General features: G+C 36.5%; 3 protein-coding genes across 3 annotated transcripts; 1 reads left to right on the top strand and 2 right to left on the bottom strand.

Annotated features, from left to right (window-relative positions):
• Positions 1 to 1,428: 1,428 nt before the first annotated feature.
• Positions 1,429 to 3,842, bottom strand: lypc (ly6 domain containing, pigment cell). The gene is made up of 3 exons (XM_082180977.1): positions 2,847 to 3,842; positions 2,398 to 2,517; positions 1,429 to 2,164 (listed from the first exon to the last, which is right to left on the bottom strand). Exons 1-3 carry the CDS (start codon positions 2,896 to 2,898, stop codon positions 1,956 to 1,958), a joined length of 381 nt encoding a protein of 126 aa, XP_082037103.1. The 5' UTR covers positions 2,899 to 3,842; the 3' UTR covers positions 1,429 to 1,955.
• Positions 3,843 to 3,877: 35 nt separating this feature from the next.
• Positions 3,878 to 6,809, bottom strand: rps5 (ribosomal protein S5). The gene is made up of 6 exons (XM_082180978.1): positions 6,762 to 6,809; positions 6,000 to 6,107; positions 5,005 to 5,214; positions 4,703 to 4,831; positions 4,098 to 4,196; positions 3,878 to 3,992 (listed from the first exon to the last, which is right to left on the bottom strand). The coding sequence occupies exons 2-6, from the start codon at positions 6,105 to 6,107 to the stop codon at positions 3,924 to 3,926; spliced, it is 615 nt and encodes a 204-aa protein (XP_082037104.1). The 5' UTR covers positions 6,762 to 6,809; the 3' UTR covers positions 3,878 to 3,923.
• A 2,415-nt stretch (positions 6,810 to 9,224) lies between these two features.
• cab39 (calcium binding protein 39) lies at positions 9,225 to 21,954 on the top strand. The gene is made up of 9 exons (XM_082179030.1): positions 9,225 to 9,383; positions 12,842 to 12,996; positions 13,104 to 13,268; positions 15,610 to 15,728; positions 16,985 to 17,153; positions 17,271 to 17,330; positions 18,505 to 18,570; positions 19,082 to 19,225; positions 19,312 to 21,954. Exons 2-9 carry the CDS (start codon positions 12,883 to 12,885, stop codon positions 19,498 to 19,500), a joined length of 1,026 nt encoding a protein of 341 aa, XP_082035156.1. The 5' UTR covers positions 9,225 to 9,383; positions 12,842 to 12,882; the 3' UTR covers positions 19,501 to 21,954.
• Positions 21,955 to 22,028: the final 74 nt, after the last annotated feature.

Genomic DNA, 22,028 nt, shown 5'->3' on the forward strand with positions numbered 1-22,028 from the left:
TACCAAAAAGGGTTTCAATGCTTTTTTTCATTTTCTCTCTCTCGAATTTTATTTATTTTAAATTAGGCTATAATGTCACCATGGCTCAATGGTGACACAACTGACCAGTTGCTTTTAATTTAATTTTAAAAACACCTTTCTACTGTAAAATTTATACAGTATAGAAGAAAGGGGGAAAAAAATCAAGCAAGACTATAGGCACAAATAAGGTTATTTATTCAATTGAATTTGTCCATGTGTGAAATGCAGCAATGCTGATTGAAACAGTAAAGGCTTCTTGTTAGGATTGTTATAAAAATAGATACAATTGGTAACACTTTATTTTATAGTGTCCTTGTTGCACATGACACTTTACAATAAGGTTTTATTAGTTATTATTAGTTAAAGGGGTGATATAATGCCCTTTTCACAAGATGTAAAATAAGTATTTGATGCCCCCAGAGTGTGTATGTGAAGTTTTAGCTCAAAATACCCCACAGATATGTTTAAATAGCATATTAAAATTGTCACATTTTGAGGGTTGGCAAAAACGCACCGTTTTTGTGTCTGTCCCTTTAAATGCAAATGAGCTGCTGCTCCCTGCACAGAGGGCGGAGCTTCAACAGCTTGTGTCCTTTTACCTCACACACACATGCACTGAACATTTCACAACTTTTAGCCTTTTCTGTTCAAACCGGAGTCAGACAATGATGGAGACTCAAGAAGAAGTGACAACATGTAGAAAGCCTCAGGACATTTCTGAATGGTTAGTTGAAGAATTTATGCAGCTGATGTGGAGTTAACTATCTTAAGTCATAGATTAGCATATTCTGTCATGATAATAAAATTGCGTTCCCGGGGGTTTATGTAAATTTTAGGGTTGGTGATGTCACTAACCCGGGAGGAATGTGTGTAGTCCCTACCAGCCGTTTGTTGTAGTCCTTAAAAACAATTTCTTAAAAAGCAAATATCTTCATTTGCTTTGAACTTTGAGCGTTGTAACTTTGCAGATGTGGTTTATGCTCAAACAGCAACATTACACACTAACTAAAGTAAGAAAAGTGAAATCACAATCAACCACCCCTTTAACTACACTAGTTAACATGAACTAATAATGAACTGCACTTCTACAGCATTTATTAATCTTTGTTAATGTTAAGTTCAACATTTACTAAAACATTATTAAAATTATATTTAAAGCAACACTATGGAACTTTTCCTCTTCGGTCGCCCTACAGGTTGGAAGCGGAATTGTCCATTCCCGCTATCGTAAATAATTTCGCCGCCCGCAGCCTACTGTTGCACGCACGCTCGCTGTTTATCTAGCACCGGCTTTGGAATGACAAAGGTAGAGTATGATGCATGATTTTATGAAAGTATGATGTATTGCGACATCAGAAACGAAGAAAAACAAAATAATGATTATTGTAACGCTTGCCAAGTCAAATTTGTAGTTTTCTTATGTCTCATTATAACTACAGAAACACGACCCGATCTGGCAGTCTTACATAGTGTGGTTATAGCAGATCAAGGACCGCAAAGCGGAGGCATAAGTGCCTTTCACCCTGTTACGACTTGATGAACCACTGAAACGATTTTGGAAACATTATTTTAAGGTAAAAAAAATTTACATAGTGTTGCTTTAATACATAAACTAATGTTAACAAATTAACCTTATTGTAAAGTGTTAATACTGGTAATAACTATAAATTATGCATAATTACATGCAACTAACCCTAAACCAAACCCCAATCCTAATCCTATAGTAAGTACATGTTAAGTATTACTTAAATGCGTGCAGGCACCTTAAAATAAAGTGCAACCCAAGGGTTCAAGGAATTACTTTATTTTTTTAACCAAACTTATAATTATTCAAGATATCCCCAAAAGTGTGTTATTGTTGTTGGTGGTGGTGTTAGCCAACATTTTGTCTGTTTTTTTTTTTGTTTTTTTTAAATAGAGTCCATTAGTTGAGTTTACTGTGAATAAAGTAATGCCAGAAGAAGTGAGAGCAGGGTGCTGGACCATATGCCAGCAGAACTGGCTGAGATGCCGTTGCAGAGCAGAGTATCACAGCAGTCGCTGGTGAAGGTAAAGTTTAAACCAAAGGCAAACTTCTCTCCTGTTAATCCACACAGGGCAGGAAGAGCACAGCTCTTTTCATACAGGGTGACCTGAAAATCCCCTGTTCAAAGAAACACACACATAATGACAAGCACAGAAATAGGCTACATGCACAATTTGTATGGCAGCTTTTTGAAAATGTCACGCTTATGCAAATTTGTTTGTTAAATTCTAGTAACATCCAAAATACTCAACACAGCATGATCACTGGAATTTGAAGGTCTCATTGCTTGCAAGTAAATCAAGCACATAATTCCAATCATCTGTCACAGACTGAATGACACAAGTACATACCTCGCTGTCCCACAGCTTTGCTAGAAAGGCAGAGCTGACCCGGCGCACACCTGGTGGGGAACTTGAGACAGTCCAGGGGTGAGATGGAAGGAAATACACATGTATAACAGAACAGAGGAACTGTAAGAGGACAGATGAAAAGAATTATATTAGTAAATTTGTAGAAAATGATATGCAAAGATACAATGGAATTCAATGAGAAGCTTTTCAATTTTCTTATTGTAGCATTAAAAGCATTAAAGTGCATTATTGTTAAAGCACAATCACTTCCTATTCCTAAAAAATACTGTAATATAAAAGGGTTGACATATACATAAACTGTTTGAGAGCTATATAAGAACAGTATATAAGAGCTATTTTAAGTAATAAAGCTTATGGAAGTGAAAAACTATTACAACAAATGTGAAAAACAATGGCATCGCTTTATCTATTACTTTTTTTTAACTTACCCACAGATGGGAGAAGACAAAAGAAGAGGATGTGTCTAAAAGGTTGAGACATATTTAGATTTTCTTAAGTCTACGGCGTAATCCTTTTACAGGTCAGAATGGTCCAGTTTGTAGATCATCATCTTTTCCTCTAACCCTGCCCTTTTAACATCAAAATGCGACTCCACCCTAGAACATAATTCAATTCGGGCTTCAGCAGTTTGTCGTGCAGCTCTGATGTCAGAATATCACTGGCAGAGGTCTCTGAATGCCATTTATATTAACATGCAAACATCTATTTTCAAAATAACAACAATAATTAACTCCTTGATTTAGTGTTGGGTTCACCTCATATAGTTGATGTATGCATTCAATCCATTCTGTTTGCCATTTATTGTAAATGTACCGATTCAATATGGGTTTAACGTCAGATATATTACATTGTCAACTGAAGTTCTTCCTTAGCGGCTTTATTTGCCCGTTCATTCCCAGCCAATCCCAAACATGCAGGCAGACACAAGTTACAAACACACACCAATACTACATATTTTCAAAACTTTGTTTTGGCTTAATTTCAGCAAGAGGACTATCAGATCTTAAGGTTACGATCTGATGCCTTTGCTGGCAAGGGTAGAGCAGCAGCACACATTTAATTACAGAATAGATTTGTTAATGAAAGGCATGCAGGGTAAAGGAATGAATGTCAAATGACTGAGGGTCTTGTGACTGTAGGATTCAAAAAGATGGTTAAAATCAGTTTTATATAAAGATTTAACTACTTAATTCAGTGATCTCTCAAGGCAGCGCAGTGTAAGTAAAACAAGATATGAAATGTTACAGCCAATCGGTTGTCATTTTAGACAATGCAACTGCTAAAATAGAACAAGGAGCATTGACTCCACATCACTTTGGGGAAAATCTGGTTATGTGAGGTAATCACACATTTACCAAAGTTCAACTAAGAGGAGATTCACACGGGTTAACCCCTCAAGAGTTCATCCGAGATTTATCAGCATTGCATTAAGAGGAAAAAAACAACAACCAGACATGAATACATTTCATACTTTTATTGAAATCCAAATTTCTACAAAATGGAGATTAGCGGTTAGATTTGGCCACTCTCTCCAGCTCATCTTTCTTCTTGATGGCATAAGAGTTGGAGGAACCCTGCAATACAAGCAGACAAAATTCAACAACGAGAAGATTCATACATTCATTTACTGTACATAATCTGGAGGTGTAGATAATCTCTGATCAGATTGTCTCTCTCACCTTGGCGGCGTTGATGAGCTCATCAGCAAGACACTCTGCAATAGTCTTGATGTTCCTGAAAGCAGCTTCTCTTGCACCAGTGCAGAGCAGCCAGATGGCCTAAAATCATAACACCAACAGACAATAAGTGACCACTTTCACATATAGATCATATCTTCACCGACCATTTCTGAGAACGACCAAATCGCAAAGGCCTAATAAAGTGTCTTGAGTTACCAAAAGCATATATATATATATATATATATATATATATATATATATATATATATATATATATAATGTTAATCAAACTATGACCTAACTAAGGTACGTTCACACTATGTTTTAAACACGGAAAAGTTTATTTTGCGTTTTTTTAAAAGTCTCGAGTACAGAAGACAACGTTGTCAAAATGATCCCCGTTTACACAGATCCACAAAAACGGATCCATGTATCATTTTCAAAAACTTGCACTTTGATGGTTTGCGTTTTCTAGCCACCAAAACACTAATGAACAGACAAAACGCATAAAAAGTTGTCCATGTCATGTGAACGGCCCCTAAAGAGACTTTAAATAGCAAGATAGCTATTTAGAGACGTTTAGTTCTCACTCAAACGACACAGACCTGGTTGACCCTGCGCAGGGGGGACACGTCAACAGCCTGTCTCCTCACGGTTCCGGCACGTCCGATACGAGTGGAGTCTTCACGAGGGCCACTGTTGATGATGGCGTTAACCAGAATCTGCAGAGGATTCTGGAAACCAAATAGAAATGGTCTACTATTAATACAGACTATTAAGATCTCAGAAATGGTTTACAAAAGTCATTACCAAATTTTCATTCTGCAATATGTTTAAACAGGCCTTATACTTTGCTATGACAAAACAAGACAACAAAGCATGAATAAATCTGGAAAATGTGTCTGACCTCGCCAGTGAGCAGGTGGATGATCTCAAAGGCGTGTTTCACGATGCGGACGGTCAGCAGTTTCTTGCCGTTGTTGCGTCCGTGCATCATCATGGAGTTAGTGACGCGCTCCACAATGGGACACTGAGCCTTACGGAAACGCTTGGCTGCGTATCTGCCGCTGGAATGGGGGAGGTATTTGGCATATTTCTCCTTCACGGCAATGTAATCCTATTGAAAGAGAGACATGCGTTGATGTGCTTAATGTACAGCCTCCAAATAAACATGATCAAAACAATGGCAAAAAATCTTCATGCCTTCTATCAGTGCAATTGTAAAAATGTCCACTTTCAGGTTGTGATATTTTTGCTGTGAAATATTTAAAGATTTTTTATATAGCAAACTAAGAATAACTTTTATATTGTTATTAAGATTTCAACATATACAGGACTGAAGCCAGCTAGATTTACTTTATATTCATATATAACTTAAAAAAAAAAAATCATGTTAAAAATTATGAAACAACAGGCTTTTGAGGAACATTTGTACATCTCTCACTCGTATTACATTACGCTTTGTCCACAATTAAAACTACATTGCTTTGATCATAAAGCATTTTAATATCTTACCAAGACATATTGACAGATATAGAATGACTGATGTTTATATACATTAAATAGTCTGTCATAAAAAAAACTCATTGATTTACAATTGTAAGCTATCAGAATTTCATCTTTCTTTTAGGCCATACAAATAACATCTGCACCAAACTGTATATTTGTGGCCAGTTTGGTCCACTGATTATTTTATTCCTCCTTGAGTGTAAGCTCCGTAATCTCACTTATAATACTGTGTGCCATAAAACCCTTGTGTACAATGCTAAACAAAAAAAGGCTTTTCTGTCTAATATATATGTGATTTCATAGGGTTAATGACAAATAAAAAACAAATATGCCATCCTTACAAAACCATGTCCATGTCATGTTAATGTCCAGCTGTGTGAGCGTCAAACACACCTGCAGTGAGATGTCATTGATCTGCACATCATCTGTGCTCCATTTGCCAAAGAGTTTGATCTCTGGTGTCTCAGCGACAGCTGGCGCAGCCTCCCAATCTTCAGCCATCTTTACAATGAAATGAGAAAAGTCACATTTATATGTGCATAAGGGTGTCCACAACACACAGACCAACCCATTCAAATCATAGAGGTAGCAAAATAATCCTATATTAATTGAGGGAGAAAAAGCAATCTAAACTCAACAAAAAGTTACATTTCATATAATAACGCAATTCTATTTTAAAATATAAGGGTGTCCCACACAAAAAAGCAGCACATTTTAATTAATACAGTACATAATGTTTTATTCCATTTTAAACCAATGTATGTTGGAAGTTAAAACGAGGATAAATTATAACGATCGCAAGTCTTCAGTCTTCGAATATTATGATCCCAACCTAATTACATCCTAAATGTACTCTTAATCAGTACGGCGTACCCCAATAATACAGTTAACATGATTCATCCAAATTTGACACTTTGTGAAATAGAAAAACAAAATGTCATAATTCACATGTGCGGGTTCACTCTTGGTCTATTCTAAGGGAGACGCTCCGGGCGCACGCACCGCTTACAGAAGACGTACAAAATCATCGTTTTGACGAGCTACATGACATATACGAGTCAAAACATGAATATGAGTCTGTTAACAACCAGATGAGTATATTTTGATGTGGATGGAAAGGGTATAAAGGGTTTAAAATCTGTTTTTCGTCGTTACCTTCGCAGCGTGTGTGTGTATGGCGCACTCGAGCAGGCGGAAAGGAAGAGCGACACGAGGGCCGAGAAAAAACCCACTTCCGCTCGAAGCGCTTCCGTGTCGAGCTCTTCTTCTGCTCTCTCTGTGGACGTTTGAGGGGGGGTATCGCCACCTGCCACTTACTGCGAATATAGGGGTGCGAAAATATTACCTAAAACTCTTTCTCCGGTTTTTATTATAATTTTTTTTAAATGGGTCAGTGTACTCTAGAAAATGTTGCTTTTCAATGAGTTTTGCTGAGGTTAGGGTAACAAGTAAAAAGAACCTGTAACAAAAAAATTAGACATAAAAGTAGCAATAAACACTCAATTTATTTAGATTTCCGATTAATTAAAAACAAATGTTTGATCAATTAGGAATTAAGACTAAAAGCCGCTTTACACCCGACACTTTTTTACATGTTGTTTGTTTAAGCAGAGCTTATATCTCTTATTTTAGCTTACATCATCAGAGATCCAGCTAATGACACCTTAAACACACCAAAAAAAAAAAAAAGGTTTTTTTTACCATTTTACAACTAAATCATTCAGTGTATGTCTTTGTGAATACCAAGAACAAACGCAAATGCATTATCCTGGATCTCTATTGAAGTATAATATTTAACCAGTAGAGGGCGGTGAAGCATACACAAACACACCAGCCTTCTTGGCTTTTTTTTTCTTTTTTACAGTCTGGGCTTTACCATAAGCGTGATGGGCCTGTCCAAATCATCGGGTACAATTTCAATACCCACACTTTTTTTGCATTGTCCCTGGTCTGAAAAATGGCAAAGTTCAGTACACTCAACGCACACTAAATCCACACTATCAGAGCGGTCTTTTAGGCTATCCCGTCATTCACGAATTTAGCTACGTCTTCCGATTTCATGTCTAGGAAAACTTTCAATTGTAAATTAAATGAATTATATATTGCATATAATTCGGATTCAAAAACTTAAATTGTTGCACATTTTAGTGGTGCAGAGACTGCAGAGATTATATGTATTTTGTAAAACGTTTGAAAATGAAGCCCCACAATCAGGTGTGTCCCATTGAGTAAACAAAAATCTTACAACACTTCTTAAGCCAACTTGAACACTTTGGCCAAACTCCGAAAATACATCCTGTAAGTGTAGACAAGTGGTCTGGTGATGTATTTGGACAGGCTCGAGCTTTGAGGCAGAGGTTCTCAACCAGGAGCCCGGGGCCCTCAGCAAACGTCCAGGGGGCCTCAGTAAATGTTAAAATTATTTTAAATAATTGATAACATAAACGAAATGAAAATGCTTTAAAAACACCAAAATTAAAGTTAAAATTATTTTAAATAAATATGTTAAATAAATGTAATTTATTTAAAAAAAAATTACATTTAAACTGACCTATTTTTGAGTTTACTACAAAGAGGCACATATCAGCATAGACAAGAGGACCTTCAAATAATGTCTTGGACAAAGGGAGTCAAACTGCTTTAAGACACTCCTCATCCAAATCCCTTTAGGATTTTGTCTGAATATAATTTATTATGTAAATTGGACGATAACACCTCATGGTCTACTAAGTGTAAGTGGACAACATGTCAAGCAAATTAAACTCCAACTCCCTAAATAATACAATTATTTTCTAATTCGGTGTTATTGGTATATTTTCATTCGATAAGTTTGAAAATTAATTGCAAAAAATATAAAATTGCATGTTTATTTTTCTGTTTATTGTATATTATGCCAGTTTACTTTAGTTTTATTTAAATTCAGTTTCCCTTTCACCATTTATTTATTTATTTATGAATGAATGAAAGAATAAGTTTCATTGTAGTAACAATAACTGACAGACACAGACACAATGGCAAATATCTGTATTGGGAAACTGATTCATCTTCCTCACTGTTATTAGTCAGTTATTGGGCCTGTTTCAATGTCTATTTGTTTATATTAATTGAGTTGTCTTCTTCATAAAAAAAATAAAAATAATTTATTTTAAAAGTATGTGCATCTTTAATTACAAACATATTTTTATTTAACTTTTTTTTTACTTTATAGTTGTTTTATTGCAAAAATTTTAACAATAACAACCAATAGCAAATCAAATACCTAAGTCAACAGAAGAATTTTAATAGAAGAGAAAAAGAAAAAAGAAAGAAATAATACAAATAATACGGTATATCAGCGTCTTGATAACTGCTTGATAAGCAAATATCATATGGGCTACTACATGTTAGCATCCATTGTGAGTAAATCAAAGGAAATAATCACGTCTTTACAGTAATTTACAAGTTCAATTATGAAGGCAATAAGTTATCCCTAATTTAAAAGTTTGTTTGTAGTGAAAATTAGTAATTTACATTTATGTATAAGCAGTTGTATTTTCTTTCTCCATGGAGACCATGGAGGCGCGTTTGTTTGGGGCTTTTATTTTGAAATCCTCCTCACTGCAGGTTTGCGGAAGTTCTCGCTGCTGATTGTAGCCCAACACACACACATACACATTCATACACACATACAGACGGTTCTCCGCTCAAATCTGGCTAAGAAATAACACACTAAAACATCATTTTCCAGGAATCACACCGCTATTCGCTAGAAAAGGCCGAAGGAGACCCAAAAATAAGGTGTGATATTGTTTACTTTTCTTTTGTTGGCTCTTGTTATGAAGCTATATATTGTGCACGTAGAGGCCTATCACAGCCATCCTTTGCGAAACCTCAACTCCATTTACGCACACAGTCTGAGTATGGAGTGACGCTATAGATGAGAATGGGCTTCGTATATTTTGTGGTTTGTACATCACTGATTTAAAGATAAGCAAGGTAACGTTAGTTGACTGGAGACTTACGTATATGCCTGCCTTATCTGTATTCTGCCCATCACACTGGGCCCCTGCTTGCGCAAAAGTAGGGGGCTGTGTCTCAAACTAGTCTGCAACCTACCCAGGCAACATCATATACATGTCTGAACTGGGGAATCATCATTTTGGGGCGTCATAGATTGATTCTAGGTAGACAGTTCACTAGGATTGAGACACAGTTAAAGTGAAGCCCCTCTGTCATAGATCATCGAGCCCTTTATATCACAGTTAGACATGGGCTTTTTCATAACTTAAGCTGATTTACACAGATCTTGATGCTGTATCCAGTAACATGTGTATAATGTGTTGGGTATTAACAGTTGCACCGTCAAATATACCAATACTTCACAGCTGAACAATATATAGTTGTGATTTTGATCTATAATCTACATTATCATCCGGTTAGGACACAATGCAACTGCTTTTTATTTGACCTGTTCCGAATCTTTGTCATTAGATGATGCCATTAAACTAGTCTTTATGACAATTTTAATATTGCTGGCATCAGCCGATAACTCCATGTTGCCAGGAGTATCCGGGTATTTTGAATGTCTTGTTTACTAGTGTATTTGAGTGAAATTAAGTAAGTAATGTTATTTATAAGAGAATAATATATTATAATATTTAAAATAATTTAAAAAATGATCAATAAATATGATTGAATAATATATTTGATAAATATATTTGATAAATATATCAAAATAATATTAAACACATTTTTCACAGAATAGGCCTATATCCCAGAATATATGCCATAAAGATTCAGACACATTTTACATATTAAATAATTATATATTTTAAAAAAATATACCCTGCAATATCCAACTCCCTTAATAAATTATATTTTGTTATATTTTCATTTGATAAGAATCTTTAGTTTTAGGGTTCTTGTATATAAATATGCACATCATATTCAGTTTCCTTATATTTCCATGTTATTGTTACTATTGTAACACTATAATATGGGGTCTCCATCAAACTGTGTGTGTATTTATTTATTTATTTATTATGAATATATAATAGACCAACAGAAATTGGAATTAATAAATTCTATAAATATATTTTTATAGGCTATATAGTGTAATATAGCCTACTATTCATAAAACACAAAACACATTGTGACAAACTAGGCCTACCTGTTTGAAACCGACACGAAAACACTTTGACGAAAACATGACTATAAACTAATGTACTATTAATATTGTTTCATAGATACTACGATATAGCCTTTGTGATATGTGAAGACTAACCCTGCTCTCCCCCGTATTGTACAGTCCAGCATGCAGCAGTAATTGTTGGCAATGCAATGTAATTATTAACGTCATGTGCAACAATTATGATTGGTATTATTAGCATTATATTAGTGTGGCTGATCGGTTAACCTGTAATTGATCTCATGCAACTATGAAATGAATGTTTAGTTCAGGGGTGTCCAAACTCGGTCCTGGAGAGTTTAGCTGCAACTTGCCTCAACACCTGTCTGGAAGTTTCCAGTATGCCCAGTAAGGGCTTGATCGGCTGGTTCAGGTGTTTAATTGGGCATCTGAACTCTGCAGGACAGTGACCCTCAGGAGCAGGACTAGACACCCCCTGGTTTAGATGTAAACTCAGCGGCATCTGTTTGGGTTCAGATTTGCGTTGCTCAGACATGGCGAGCGTGGTTGGTCACCAGGTCACGGATTTGGCGAACTTGCACAAGCTAATGGAGATTAACCGGCTGGACGTATGGTCCTGTGACGCACGGATCCCAAAAGCTGCAGTATTCAGAGCACATGCGGCACTGTAATATTAATAATAGTTTGTGTTTTGGAAAAGGGTAATGAAAAAACATCAGTATTTCTGAGTGATTTTACTTCAGGTCAGAACTTCATGCTTGAGTTTGGCTGCTGTGATCTGTATGGAGGAAACCAGCACACAGCCGTATTCATTGAAGAGGTTCCTGCTGCACATTTCCTGTTTATCAACTTTGCAAAGCTCACCTCGCATTTGTGCTATGTCTGACACTTGTCTGTGTTTGTGTTTTAACATGAGGTGTGAATTTACACCCTAGCTGGTGGAGATCAACTTCCTTCTATCATTAGTTGAAATACACTAACTTGAAATTCAGAGAAATGTTGATGGCAGTGAGCACTGAACTTACCTTTAATCTGGGCATTTTTCTTTTGATAATTTTTTGGGTTGTTTGTATTTAGCCTACTTGTTTTTTTGTGTTGTTATTATATATATATATATACACACACACACACACACACACACATATACACACACACACAGATGCCTCATTATTGTCTGTTTCTATGGGCCGCTGACTGTACATGAGCCGTCTGCTATATTGCAGAGGTCAAAGCCGGTCCGTAAACACTCGAGAGTTCGAGTTACCGTGCGTCTGCAATATCTATATATCTGCAATAGACTTCAGCAGATGAACACAATAAATACAACAAGACAAAGGCGTTGGCAAACATGACTATTAAAAGTTACCATAGTATAAAAACCTGTAATATTGAGTAAATGCATATAAAGAGACACAAACTAACACATTCTCACCTGTGAAAGGCTATCCCATTTTTGGGGGGAATTTAAATCTCTGCGGTTTTCCCAACCAGAGGCTGCACAATGTTACAAGAAACTCATTGATTTTTACTGTGAGGGACAACACGTTGACTGTTCCAAGATGGCGGACGCGTCGGCATCTATGACGCTAACAACCGCAAAGTCATGGGTTCGGTTCCCAGAGAAAGCAAGAACTGGTTAAATGTGTACATTGAACAGTGTAAAGTCTTCTAAATGCATTAATATATGTGTTAGTTAATTCATTCTTTCATTTGTTTGGTCCTTAGTTTATTAATTTATTCATTATTTCATTGGTTTTTATGTTAATGTTTTCATTTGTTTTTCTGTTTGTTTGTTCGTTCTTTCATTTGTTTATTTATTCATTCTTATGTTTTTGTTCCATTCATTCATTTTTTTCTGTTTTTGTTCACTTGTTTTGTTTATTATTGTTTTTTTTTCCTTGCTCTTTATTTCTTTCTGTGACTTCTACGTTTTTCTTTTGCTGATTCTAAGTTGGTTGTCAATTCTATTATCTGTTGTTTTCTTTTGGTAATTCTTTTGCTCATGAATGAGTTCTCGTTTGATTGTTTGTCCATTCGTTCTTTCTCAGTCATTTTCTTCTTTCCCTCCGTTTGACGTTCTCTCTGTTTCTCGTTCACTTTTTCACAGCTGGGCTCTCTGCTACCTGGTTGCCCTGGTAAGGTTTTGCCATGCCGTTCCCTTTCGGTAAGTCTCACAAGTGTCCCGCGGACATTGTGAAGAATCTAAAGGACAGCATGACCATTCTGGAGAAGCAGGACATTTCGGACAAGAAGGCTGAGAAGGTATTTGTACAATGCGCTGTTACACACGTGTGTTTGGGCTTGTACTGTTAATGTCACCTATTAAAGAGTTTCATGAGGCCATTAATAAGAGGGGTGTGTGTCTGCAGGCCTCTGAAGAGGTGTCCAAATCTCTGTTGGCGATGAAGGAGATTCTCTACGGCACGAGTGAGAAGGAGCCGCAGACAGAAGCCGTGGCTCAGCTGGCTCAGGAGCTCTACAACAGCGGTCTGCTCAGCACCCTCGTCGCAGATCTGCAGCTCATTGACTTTGAGGTGGGGGATGAGTTTAATAGACTAAGCCACAAAATATATTCTTGTCACATGAAAAGTAAAGTCCCTCAAAAAAGAATGTGAAGAAGTTGATAGAATAGAATAGAAGTTGGTGCCTTTTAGACTGAGAAAAGCCAGAACATTTATTTTTGGCTCATGTGGATGAAAGACAACAACTCCCAGAATGCACTTGCTTCGCTGCCCTACGAGGCCACTCCCAAGCCACGCCTACCGGTTACAGAGGGCAGTATCGGAAGAAATGATACAACTAGGCTACTAGTTGACTCGAAACTGAAAAGACGCCGTTTTAAGTGGATGTCATAACACATGTCAGTAGACCGGGAAGATTTTAAAACGAGCGAGTCATATAGATCTTGCCTTCATGCTGTGGAAATACAAACTGGAAGACTGATGAAACCCCGCCTCCTGGTTCCCCAAAAATGTTCCTATGGGGTTTTATAATTTCATTAATTGAAAAACCCCATTATAAAACCCCATAGGAAAATCTTGAAGGAACCAGTGCCGAATAATGTCTTCTGGGTTCTGATCTCTTTAGTATGTAATCGCCACAGACCAATGTAGCACAAAGGTGTTTACTAGCCAGAGCAACATTTTCGTAAAGTCAATTTAGGCAAGCTGTTGCGATTCCCGAAACAAACTACGCTTTGGTCTTATTTTGTTCGAAATTACGGTCACACCAGTTCATTCTTCGGATTCACTTGATGTAAATTGGAGGTTTTAAACTTTCTAGTTCACACCTAGACATTTACATATATTTATTTATGCAAAGCGACTTAATTAATATCTTTTTCTACCTGATAAAATATTTTAGAACTTAAAATAACTAGAAAAAGTTAATTCATTGTAAAAAAAAATATTTTTTTGAATGACTTTTCCAGGTCTAAAATCAAACATTCCTCATATATCCAGGTTTTCCATGACCATGACAAACCTGGTTCATAAATTAGGAAATATGATATCAGTTTATATCTTCATTTTAAGCTTATTTTTTAAGCACATGGTCTTATTTTGAATCATTTTTAAGCCAAACACCCATTCAGTTAGAAAAAAGAAGTCGACACCCAAGCGTCTCCAGTCGACACTAAATAATATTTATACTCTAGCACTGCATCTACAGTCGACAACTGGCTTTGAGTCAGACAACGTTTTGTCCCTTTTTCTATAACGCTATCGAAGTAAGATTTCTAGTGTCTAGTCTAGAGCTCCACTAACTAACTTGCTCTGCAGCAATAACCAGACAGACTTCAACAAATGTTCTTTAAAATATTTAATCACGGCTGGGAGAGTTCTCTAAGCAATTCTCAGAAAAGCTCTCTCAAAAAGGTGGTGGTTTTTTATAGGATAGACTGGACCGATACAACAGTAATAACAGAATAACATGACCTATGACTCATGATCATTTTCTTTCAATATGATCATTCACTATTCAATCTGTGCAAAACAAGCCCCCAGTTCCATGGAAGAGGTTAGAAGTTCATTTGATTACTTAATATGTCATGAGACTATTATAGAATATTATTACATGGCTTGGTAGAATTCTAATGTAGAATGCGGTCTGTAATTTCTTGATAACAGAGCGCTGCTAATTATAACACACCGTTGCCATGATAACAGAGCGTTGCTATGGACGCAGGATTCTAACCGTAGAGACGGAACGGACTATTTTCTTTAGCGGAAGCAATAGAGTCGTTTTTAAATCAATGAACTCCTCCTTAAATCAATATTTTTTGTCAAATTATTTATTTATTTGGTGGGTAGCCATGTAAAAAGTGGGATAATGTAGTGCGAGGCGGTTGTTATAGCGAATACAACCCCTTCAGGCTGATTCAAGACGATCAGCGTGTCGGGGTTGTATTCGCTATAACAACCGCCTCGCACTACATTATCCCCTTACATATGTTTTGGATATTGTCTAGCCAGCATCTAAAAGTTTCCACTGGTTTCAACACATCAACACAGTACATTTTGTTCTTCAAGTGTTAGAATGTAGAAGTAATGTTGGATGTTAGAATTTTGATTAGTTTAAAATACAATTCACTATTTTATATATATAAAAAAAAATCCATCAAAATAGCCACAAAAGAGATGCTCTCCTCTAATCATAAGTGGCTTCTTATTATGCAACTATTGCGTGTATTAACAGATGTCAATGGCAAACTGTCTCGACTGGCCACTTGTGAACGGATCAGCCGGATCAACGGTTTTTAAACAGTTTCACAAGATTTACATACTTTATTTCTCAAATTCCAGTTTGTGGAAATACATGTTTTTATTTTTAATTAATTGAGCTTTTCAGTAACTATTCTGCTTTTTTTTTCTTTAGGGCAAGAAAGACGTGGCACAGATCTTTAATAATATTTTGAGACGTCAAATCGGCACACGGACACCCACTGTTGAATACCTGTGCACTCAACAAAATATCCTCTTCATGCTGCTTAAAGGGTGAGACACACACACAAACTTATTGTGAAGACATTCATTTGATTTTCATATTCACCTGTTTAATATATAACATAAATGTGGCAGTTGTCAGACTAGTTCGATCTGCTTTTCTAAATTTGAAGCTGTTTAGATCATATCTCAAACTAAGATTTCAAGGAAGTGGTTTGGTGACTAATATGAGATTATTGGTAAATATTTAAGATGAGCTATCTGATCCCAGATGAGTATTTACTCTAGTGAGTCAGCATTAGCAATGGGTACATCTTATCCTACATCAGCGATACAATCTTGAATGTGAATTCTTTAGGTAGTTCACAACATGTTAGTGCTTTTCCAATTATCAAACTCCTTAAAACTTAAAAGTATGACGGAGGACTTGAAAAAAACATATAGTTTTGTGAATGATTTCTAAAGGATCATGTGATAGACTGGATGTCACATGTAGTCACATGGAGTAATGATCCTGAAAATTCAGCTTTGCATCACAGAAATAAATGCTAATTTAAAGTAAAATAAATGATAATTTAAAGTATAATAAATTGAAAACCAATTATTTTAAATTGTAATAATATATCACAATATTACATTTTTTTTTTCTGTATTTTTGATCAAATAAATGCAGGCTTGATGAGCAGAAGAAACTTCTTTCAAAAACATTAAAAATAGTAATGTGTCCAAACTTTTGGCCTGTACTGTATATATACAAAATATTTATACACAGTACACACACATAATATGTAAACACAAACTTTTATTTTGGATGAGATTAATCGTTGCCCAGCACTAATAAAAATACCATAATTTTGGAAACATGCTGAGTTCAAATACTTGTTTCTCTGAAAAACACAATGCGACTCAGTTATTTTAATTTGAAATGTGCGTTCAGTGTCATAATGTCTGTTTTTGTTTTGGTCTGTTTGATCCCGCCCACTTCCAATTTACCCAATAGTATTTGACTCCAGGGTTGCCAGGTTGAGGGAAACACAGCATATTGCAGCCATGGAAGTCAGCAAACAAATTTGGGTCAGAGATCGCAGTTTGTGTCCTCAATCTGGCAACCCACGTGAGTGTTGACTCCAATGAGGAGGGGGCGGGAAAAACTCTCTCTGGACTGAAGTACCCATTTCAACCACTAGCTGTCAATATTACATTCTGCAACTTTAAATCTCCTTCAGGGTCTATGAATGAAATAAAGTTTTAGAGCAACATGAGGATGTGTATATGGTGGCCAAATGTTCAAATGGTCTTTTTTGCAGTTACGAGTCTCCAGACATCGCTCTGAACTGCGGGATCATGCTGAGGGAATGTATACGGCATGAGCCGCTGGCAAAGATCACCCTCTGCTCTGAGCAGTTCTACGATTTCTTCAGATACGTGGAGATGTCCACCTTCGACATCGCCTCGGATGCATTTGCCACTTTTAAAGTTAGTATATTGACAAACAAACAAGCCTAAAGTGTTTGTTTTGTCTGAGTATGTCGTCTTCAGATGCTCTGTATAATTATTCTGTCTGATAAATTCCATTTGTTTGGTTTTCTTCAGGATTTGCTGACGAGACACAAACTGCTCAGCGCTGAGTTTCTGGAGCAACACTATGATAGAGTGAGTTACTGACTTTTCTTTTCATTTTATTTGTCTGTTGTCATTGGATCTGTCAGTCATTCTACAAAAAGTTCCTCGAATTTGCATTTGTTTCTTTGCACTTAATTTGAAAGTCAATACATTTTGGAAGTGATTTGAATGTGAAGTGGGCCCAAAAAAAAACAACACTTTAGTCACACTTTAAAATATTTCAAATTCTTTACATATGAATTTAGATATGAATATCATTTCTACAAATGCAAAAAATTAAATTTGCATTTTGGTGTCAAGTTGATTTTAGTGGATGTATGAACTAAGTTCTTCACATCAACAACAGCTTGTTGTAACATTAGGCAACCAAATTTCCAAATACTTTTGTCCTAATTTTAGACAATATTGCTGCGTTCACACTGCTAGTTTTGGGATTGACAACCGCATACTTGCAGGTGTGAGACTCGAAATGTCCCATTCCCACAGCAACTTACAGTAGAGTCTCGAATACTGTCTGTATGAACGTGCAACAAGAGTCAAGCCAGTATTCTCTTACTAGTAACCATAGCGGTAGTAACCAAATTAATATCAAAGATGGCGACGTTTATAAAACTGAAAACCCTCATCACTTTTGACACGACAAGAAGAGTCCAATTGAGCTGCGAGTTTGTCTGTCAAATATTGGTTAACCGACCGCAGCTTTTATACCTGGGTAGAGAGTGAAGCATTTGACTCGCACGTAGAACACAAAACTGACAGAAAACCTTCAGATGACACACAGCTTATATCTCGCTGTTTCTGTAAGTTACTGAAATCGAAACTACACGTGCAAACCCGCACACACACACACACTGTAGAGAAGCATTTATGCAGTGTAGGGCATCTCTCTCCAAATGTCTGGCGCAAGACAACTAGTTTTCCAGTCCGGTTCCTTTCACACATCGCAGGGTTTACGAGAATGCGGTTGTGTTGTGAGTCCCGAAAATATACGGGTGTGAGTTCGGTTATAGAATGCGGTTGTCACTCCCGTAACTTACAGGACGTGTTGTGTTTTGCTTGTAAAGTGCTATCTTTCTTTAAAATAAATACCACTTGATTTGATATTTTATCTAATGCAAGTGTGTTGTAAGTATGCTTTACTTTTCTGGGCTACTGTATGAGAAGAATCTGAAATTTGTATATCTCTGTCCTTTCTTTTCTTCAGTTCTTTAGTGAATACGAGAAACTGCTTCACTCAGAAAACTATGTGACTAAGAGGCAGTCGCTAAAGGTAAAGGACGGGTTGATTTGTATGTTGTTGTGCTTATTAAAACTACTGTTCAAAAGGTTGGGGTCTTTTGGTCGTTTTTGAAAAGTATTTGATCAAAATACAGTAAGAACTGTAATATTGTAAAATATTATTACAATATGAAAGAGCTGCTTTCTGTTTGAATATATTTGAAAATGTAATTTATTTCTATGATCAAAGCTGAATTTTCAGCATCATTACTCCAGTCTTCAGTGTCACATGATCCTTCATAAAACTGATTCTTTTTTCAGCATTTTTTGTAACATTATAAATGTCAATTTAATGTGTCCTTGCTGAATAAAATAAACAATTTCTTAATATTTTTGCTCACAAACCTTTGAACAGTAGTGCATATCTATATGTGTGTATAGTTGTTGTGTTATTGCACAGCTTTACAATGCATTTAAACTGAACTGTGCGCATGTTTACTGTAGCCATTAGATCTTTATTATTAAGTGCTTCTGGTGTTTTATGTATTTCCTCTTCCTCTCAGCTTTTGGGAGAGCTGCTTTTGGACAGACACAACTTCACTATAATGACGAAGTACATTAGCAAACCAGAGAACCTCAAACTCATGATGAACCTACTGAGAGACAAGAGCCGCAACATCCAGTTTGAGGCTTTCCATGTGTTTAAGGTTTGGATCTATTATTATTTCACCAACCCAAAACTTGTCTCAAGCTTCAAAATTCTGAGTGACAAGGTCTCTCTCTGTGCGTTCAGGTGTTTGTGGCCAATCCGAACAAGACCCAGCCCATCCTCGACATCCTGCTGAAGAACCAGACCAAACTCATCGAGTTCCTCAGCAAGTTCCAGAACGACCGAGCCGAGGACGAGCAGTTCAGCGACGAGAAGACCTATCTAATCAAACAGATCCGAGACCTCAAGAGGCCGACCCCGCAGGAAGCTTGAGAAGGAGAACGAATGGTTAAAAGTGCAAAGAGGACGTCTAGACAGTGTTTTAGGCAACGTCTGGACGATGTTTGGCTCTCTGGGACGTGGCCGTAGCACTGGGCATGTTTTTGTGTTTTGCAGGAACCGTTAAATGCCGCTTGAGCTCGGTGGGGCGACGAGGATGAAGAAGAGTCTTGCTTCGCTGGACATACAACCTCTTCCCCTTACAATGTTTTATTCTCATGTTTCAAAAAAACGAGCAAAATGAACAGAAAGGATGGATGTAGATGCTGCTGCTTTATTGCACATAAAGAAGGAGGGTTTTGTACCTCATACACAACCATACACTCAAATGTCTCTTGATGCTAATTAGCCCATGCAAGTTGAGGATATTAATGAATACAAGGAAATTTGACATGCATAAAGCACTTATGCAGTGACCCATTCAAACACACTCCTGTCAACTCATTTGCTCACTGTCGCCGGGGGAGTTGCATGAAAGCTACAAATGTGACGCATCAACATGTTTTGCACATCTTGAGGTTGCGTATCCTGGGTGAATAAATGTGTAGGACCTACATACTGCAGGGTTTTTCATCTTCCCTTTTTTGTTTTGGCTTTGTAGACTTCATTGGATGTGCGACGGCACCTCACAGCCTCTTTAACGGTTTATGGTTGTTTCAGAATCATTTTGAAAGTCGTATGGAAAGGAGTAGATGAGTGTGGTTTGGCGAGTTAGTTGTGGCTGTGCTGTCGATTCCGGGTTAACTTTGCCATTCCTTTCTTATTGTATTAGTCACTGCATTAAGTGGGTGTAATGGAAAGTTAACTTGTGAAATCTGACAGATTTCTTGTGGTCGTGACATTAAGATCTGTGCCCTGCTTAGTCTTGTTTTCAGTAAAACTAAACCCCCACTGGCATAGTGTATACATTTGTGTTAACTAGGGCCATTGTTTTAATCTGAGTGAATCTCACAAATCACATTTAACCTCAAAATCAAAAGGAAAATATGTTGAGACTTTCCTATTACTAAAAAGCATCTGGTCTTAATTTGAACTGGTCTTAATTTTTGTGTAATTTTCATAATAAATTCCCAATAAGCTTTTATTTTATTTATTTTTATTACGATTTTTTTATAAACCAGAGTAGTAGAGTCTTTACAACAAGTATAAATGACAGTAAAATATATATCTACCCCCCACATCCATAATGTATGTGTGTGTGTGTATATATATATATATATATATATATATGTGTGTATATGTGTATATATATATATGTGTGTGTATATATATAACAAATTTACATTATGGATGTTGGGGAGATAATTGTCATAAATAATGGGACAAATCTTTAATAGTCCAATAACCATACACAAACTATAATCTATAATTTCCTGTTTTGCTTTTGAGTTTGAGGTGAAATGTGACCTGGACAAGTTCTTTTCTGGTTTTGCGTAATTTGACTAAATACACCAGCTCAGATACTGTATCTCTTGCCTTGCTGTTTTTAGTTTGGGAAAAATAAATGTGATATTATTAGCAGCAGTCTAATCTGAAGTCTTCTGATATTATTAGACTCATCTGCCCGCTCAAACACATATTATTACCTAATTGAGGCTGCTGAGTGAAAGGGCAGTTTGAGCACCCACATCCTTTATGAATGTTTTAACTTATGTTTTTTTTTTTAATAACAGTGCGGTGGTTGATGGGGGTTGTCATTTGCATTCTGCAAAACTGCTCAAACCTGAACGTTATTTGGAGGGTTTTGCTTGATCATTTTCAAGTTATGACTGCTTTTACTCACAAGACAGCCACAATCATCTGCCATAAATCCTTCATTTCTCCCTTAAACAAATGCAACTGTAATTCTTAATGGTATCTCTACTCATTTTCAATGCAGAACTTTGCCGAACTCCCATTAAAACATGTTCTGTCGAATGTTTACAGTACTGGTCAGAATAACAGGGATTGACATGTCTATAACAGTATTTTATTTTTAGTGGAAAGTACAATAAACTTTACGTAGATTAAAGATGTACATCTTTCATATTTCAGTCTGAGCATATCCTGTTTAAATGGTGACGGGCAACTCACCATCATTTGTGGTTTAGTCTGCATCTGTGGTTCAGGATGGACTAGTTTTCCTTGGTTGGCACATGTAACAACAGCTAATCACAGTCATCTTGTAAGTCAGACATCATAATGGCCCAAAGCATTAAGATTTCTGAGAATTAGTCAACTTATCTTGCATCAGTGCATGTTTCTATTTTGCAGCCTTAGATTAAGCATGGGCATCTAACGGACAAGCTGGAAACTTCTTGGCCTGCTGTCTGTTCAATTAAACAGTCCAATCTAACCTATATAGATCTGGCCCGAGTAATAAGACTTGGGCACAGAAACCTGGAGTTTCATCTGAAATGTCAATCCGTAGACAGACTAACAGTTGGAAATAAAGTTTGGAATAAAATACATGTTTCTACTGTCTTTTGTTCTTTGATTAAAAAGCGGTGGATATTCAACAAACTTACAACCATGTTTTAGTA

Source organism: Leuciscus leuciscus, assembly GCF_965113295.1.
Source record: "Leuciscus leuciscus genome assembly, chromosome: 9".
Lineage (NCBI taxonomy): Eukaryota > Metazoa > Chordata > Actinopteri > Cypriniformes > Leuciscidae > Leuciscus > Leuciscus leuciscus.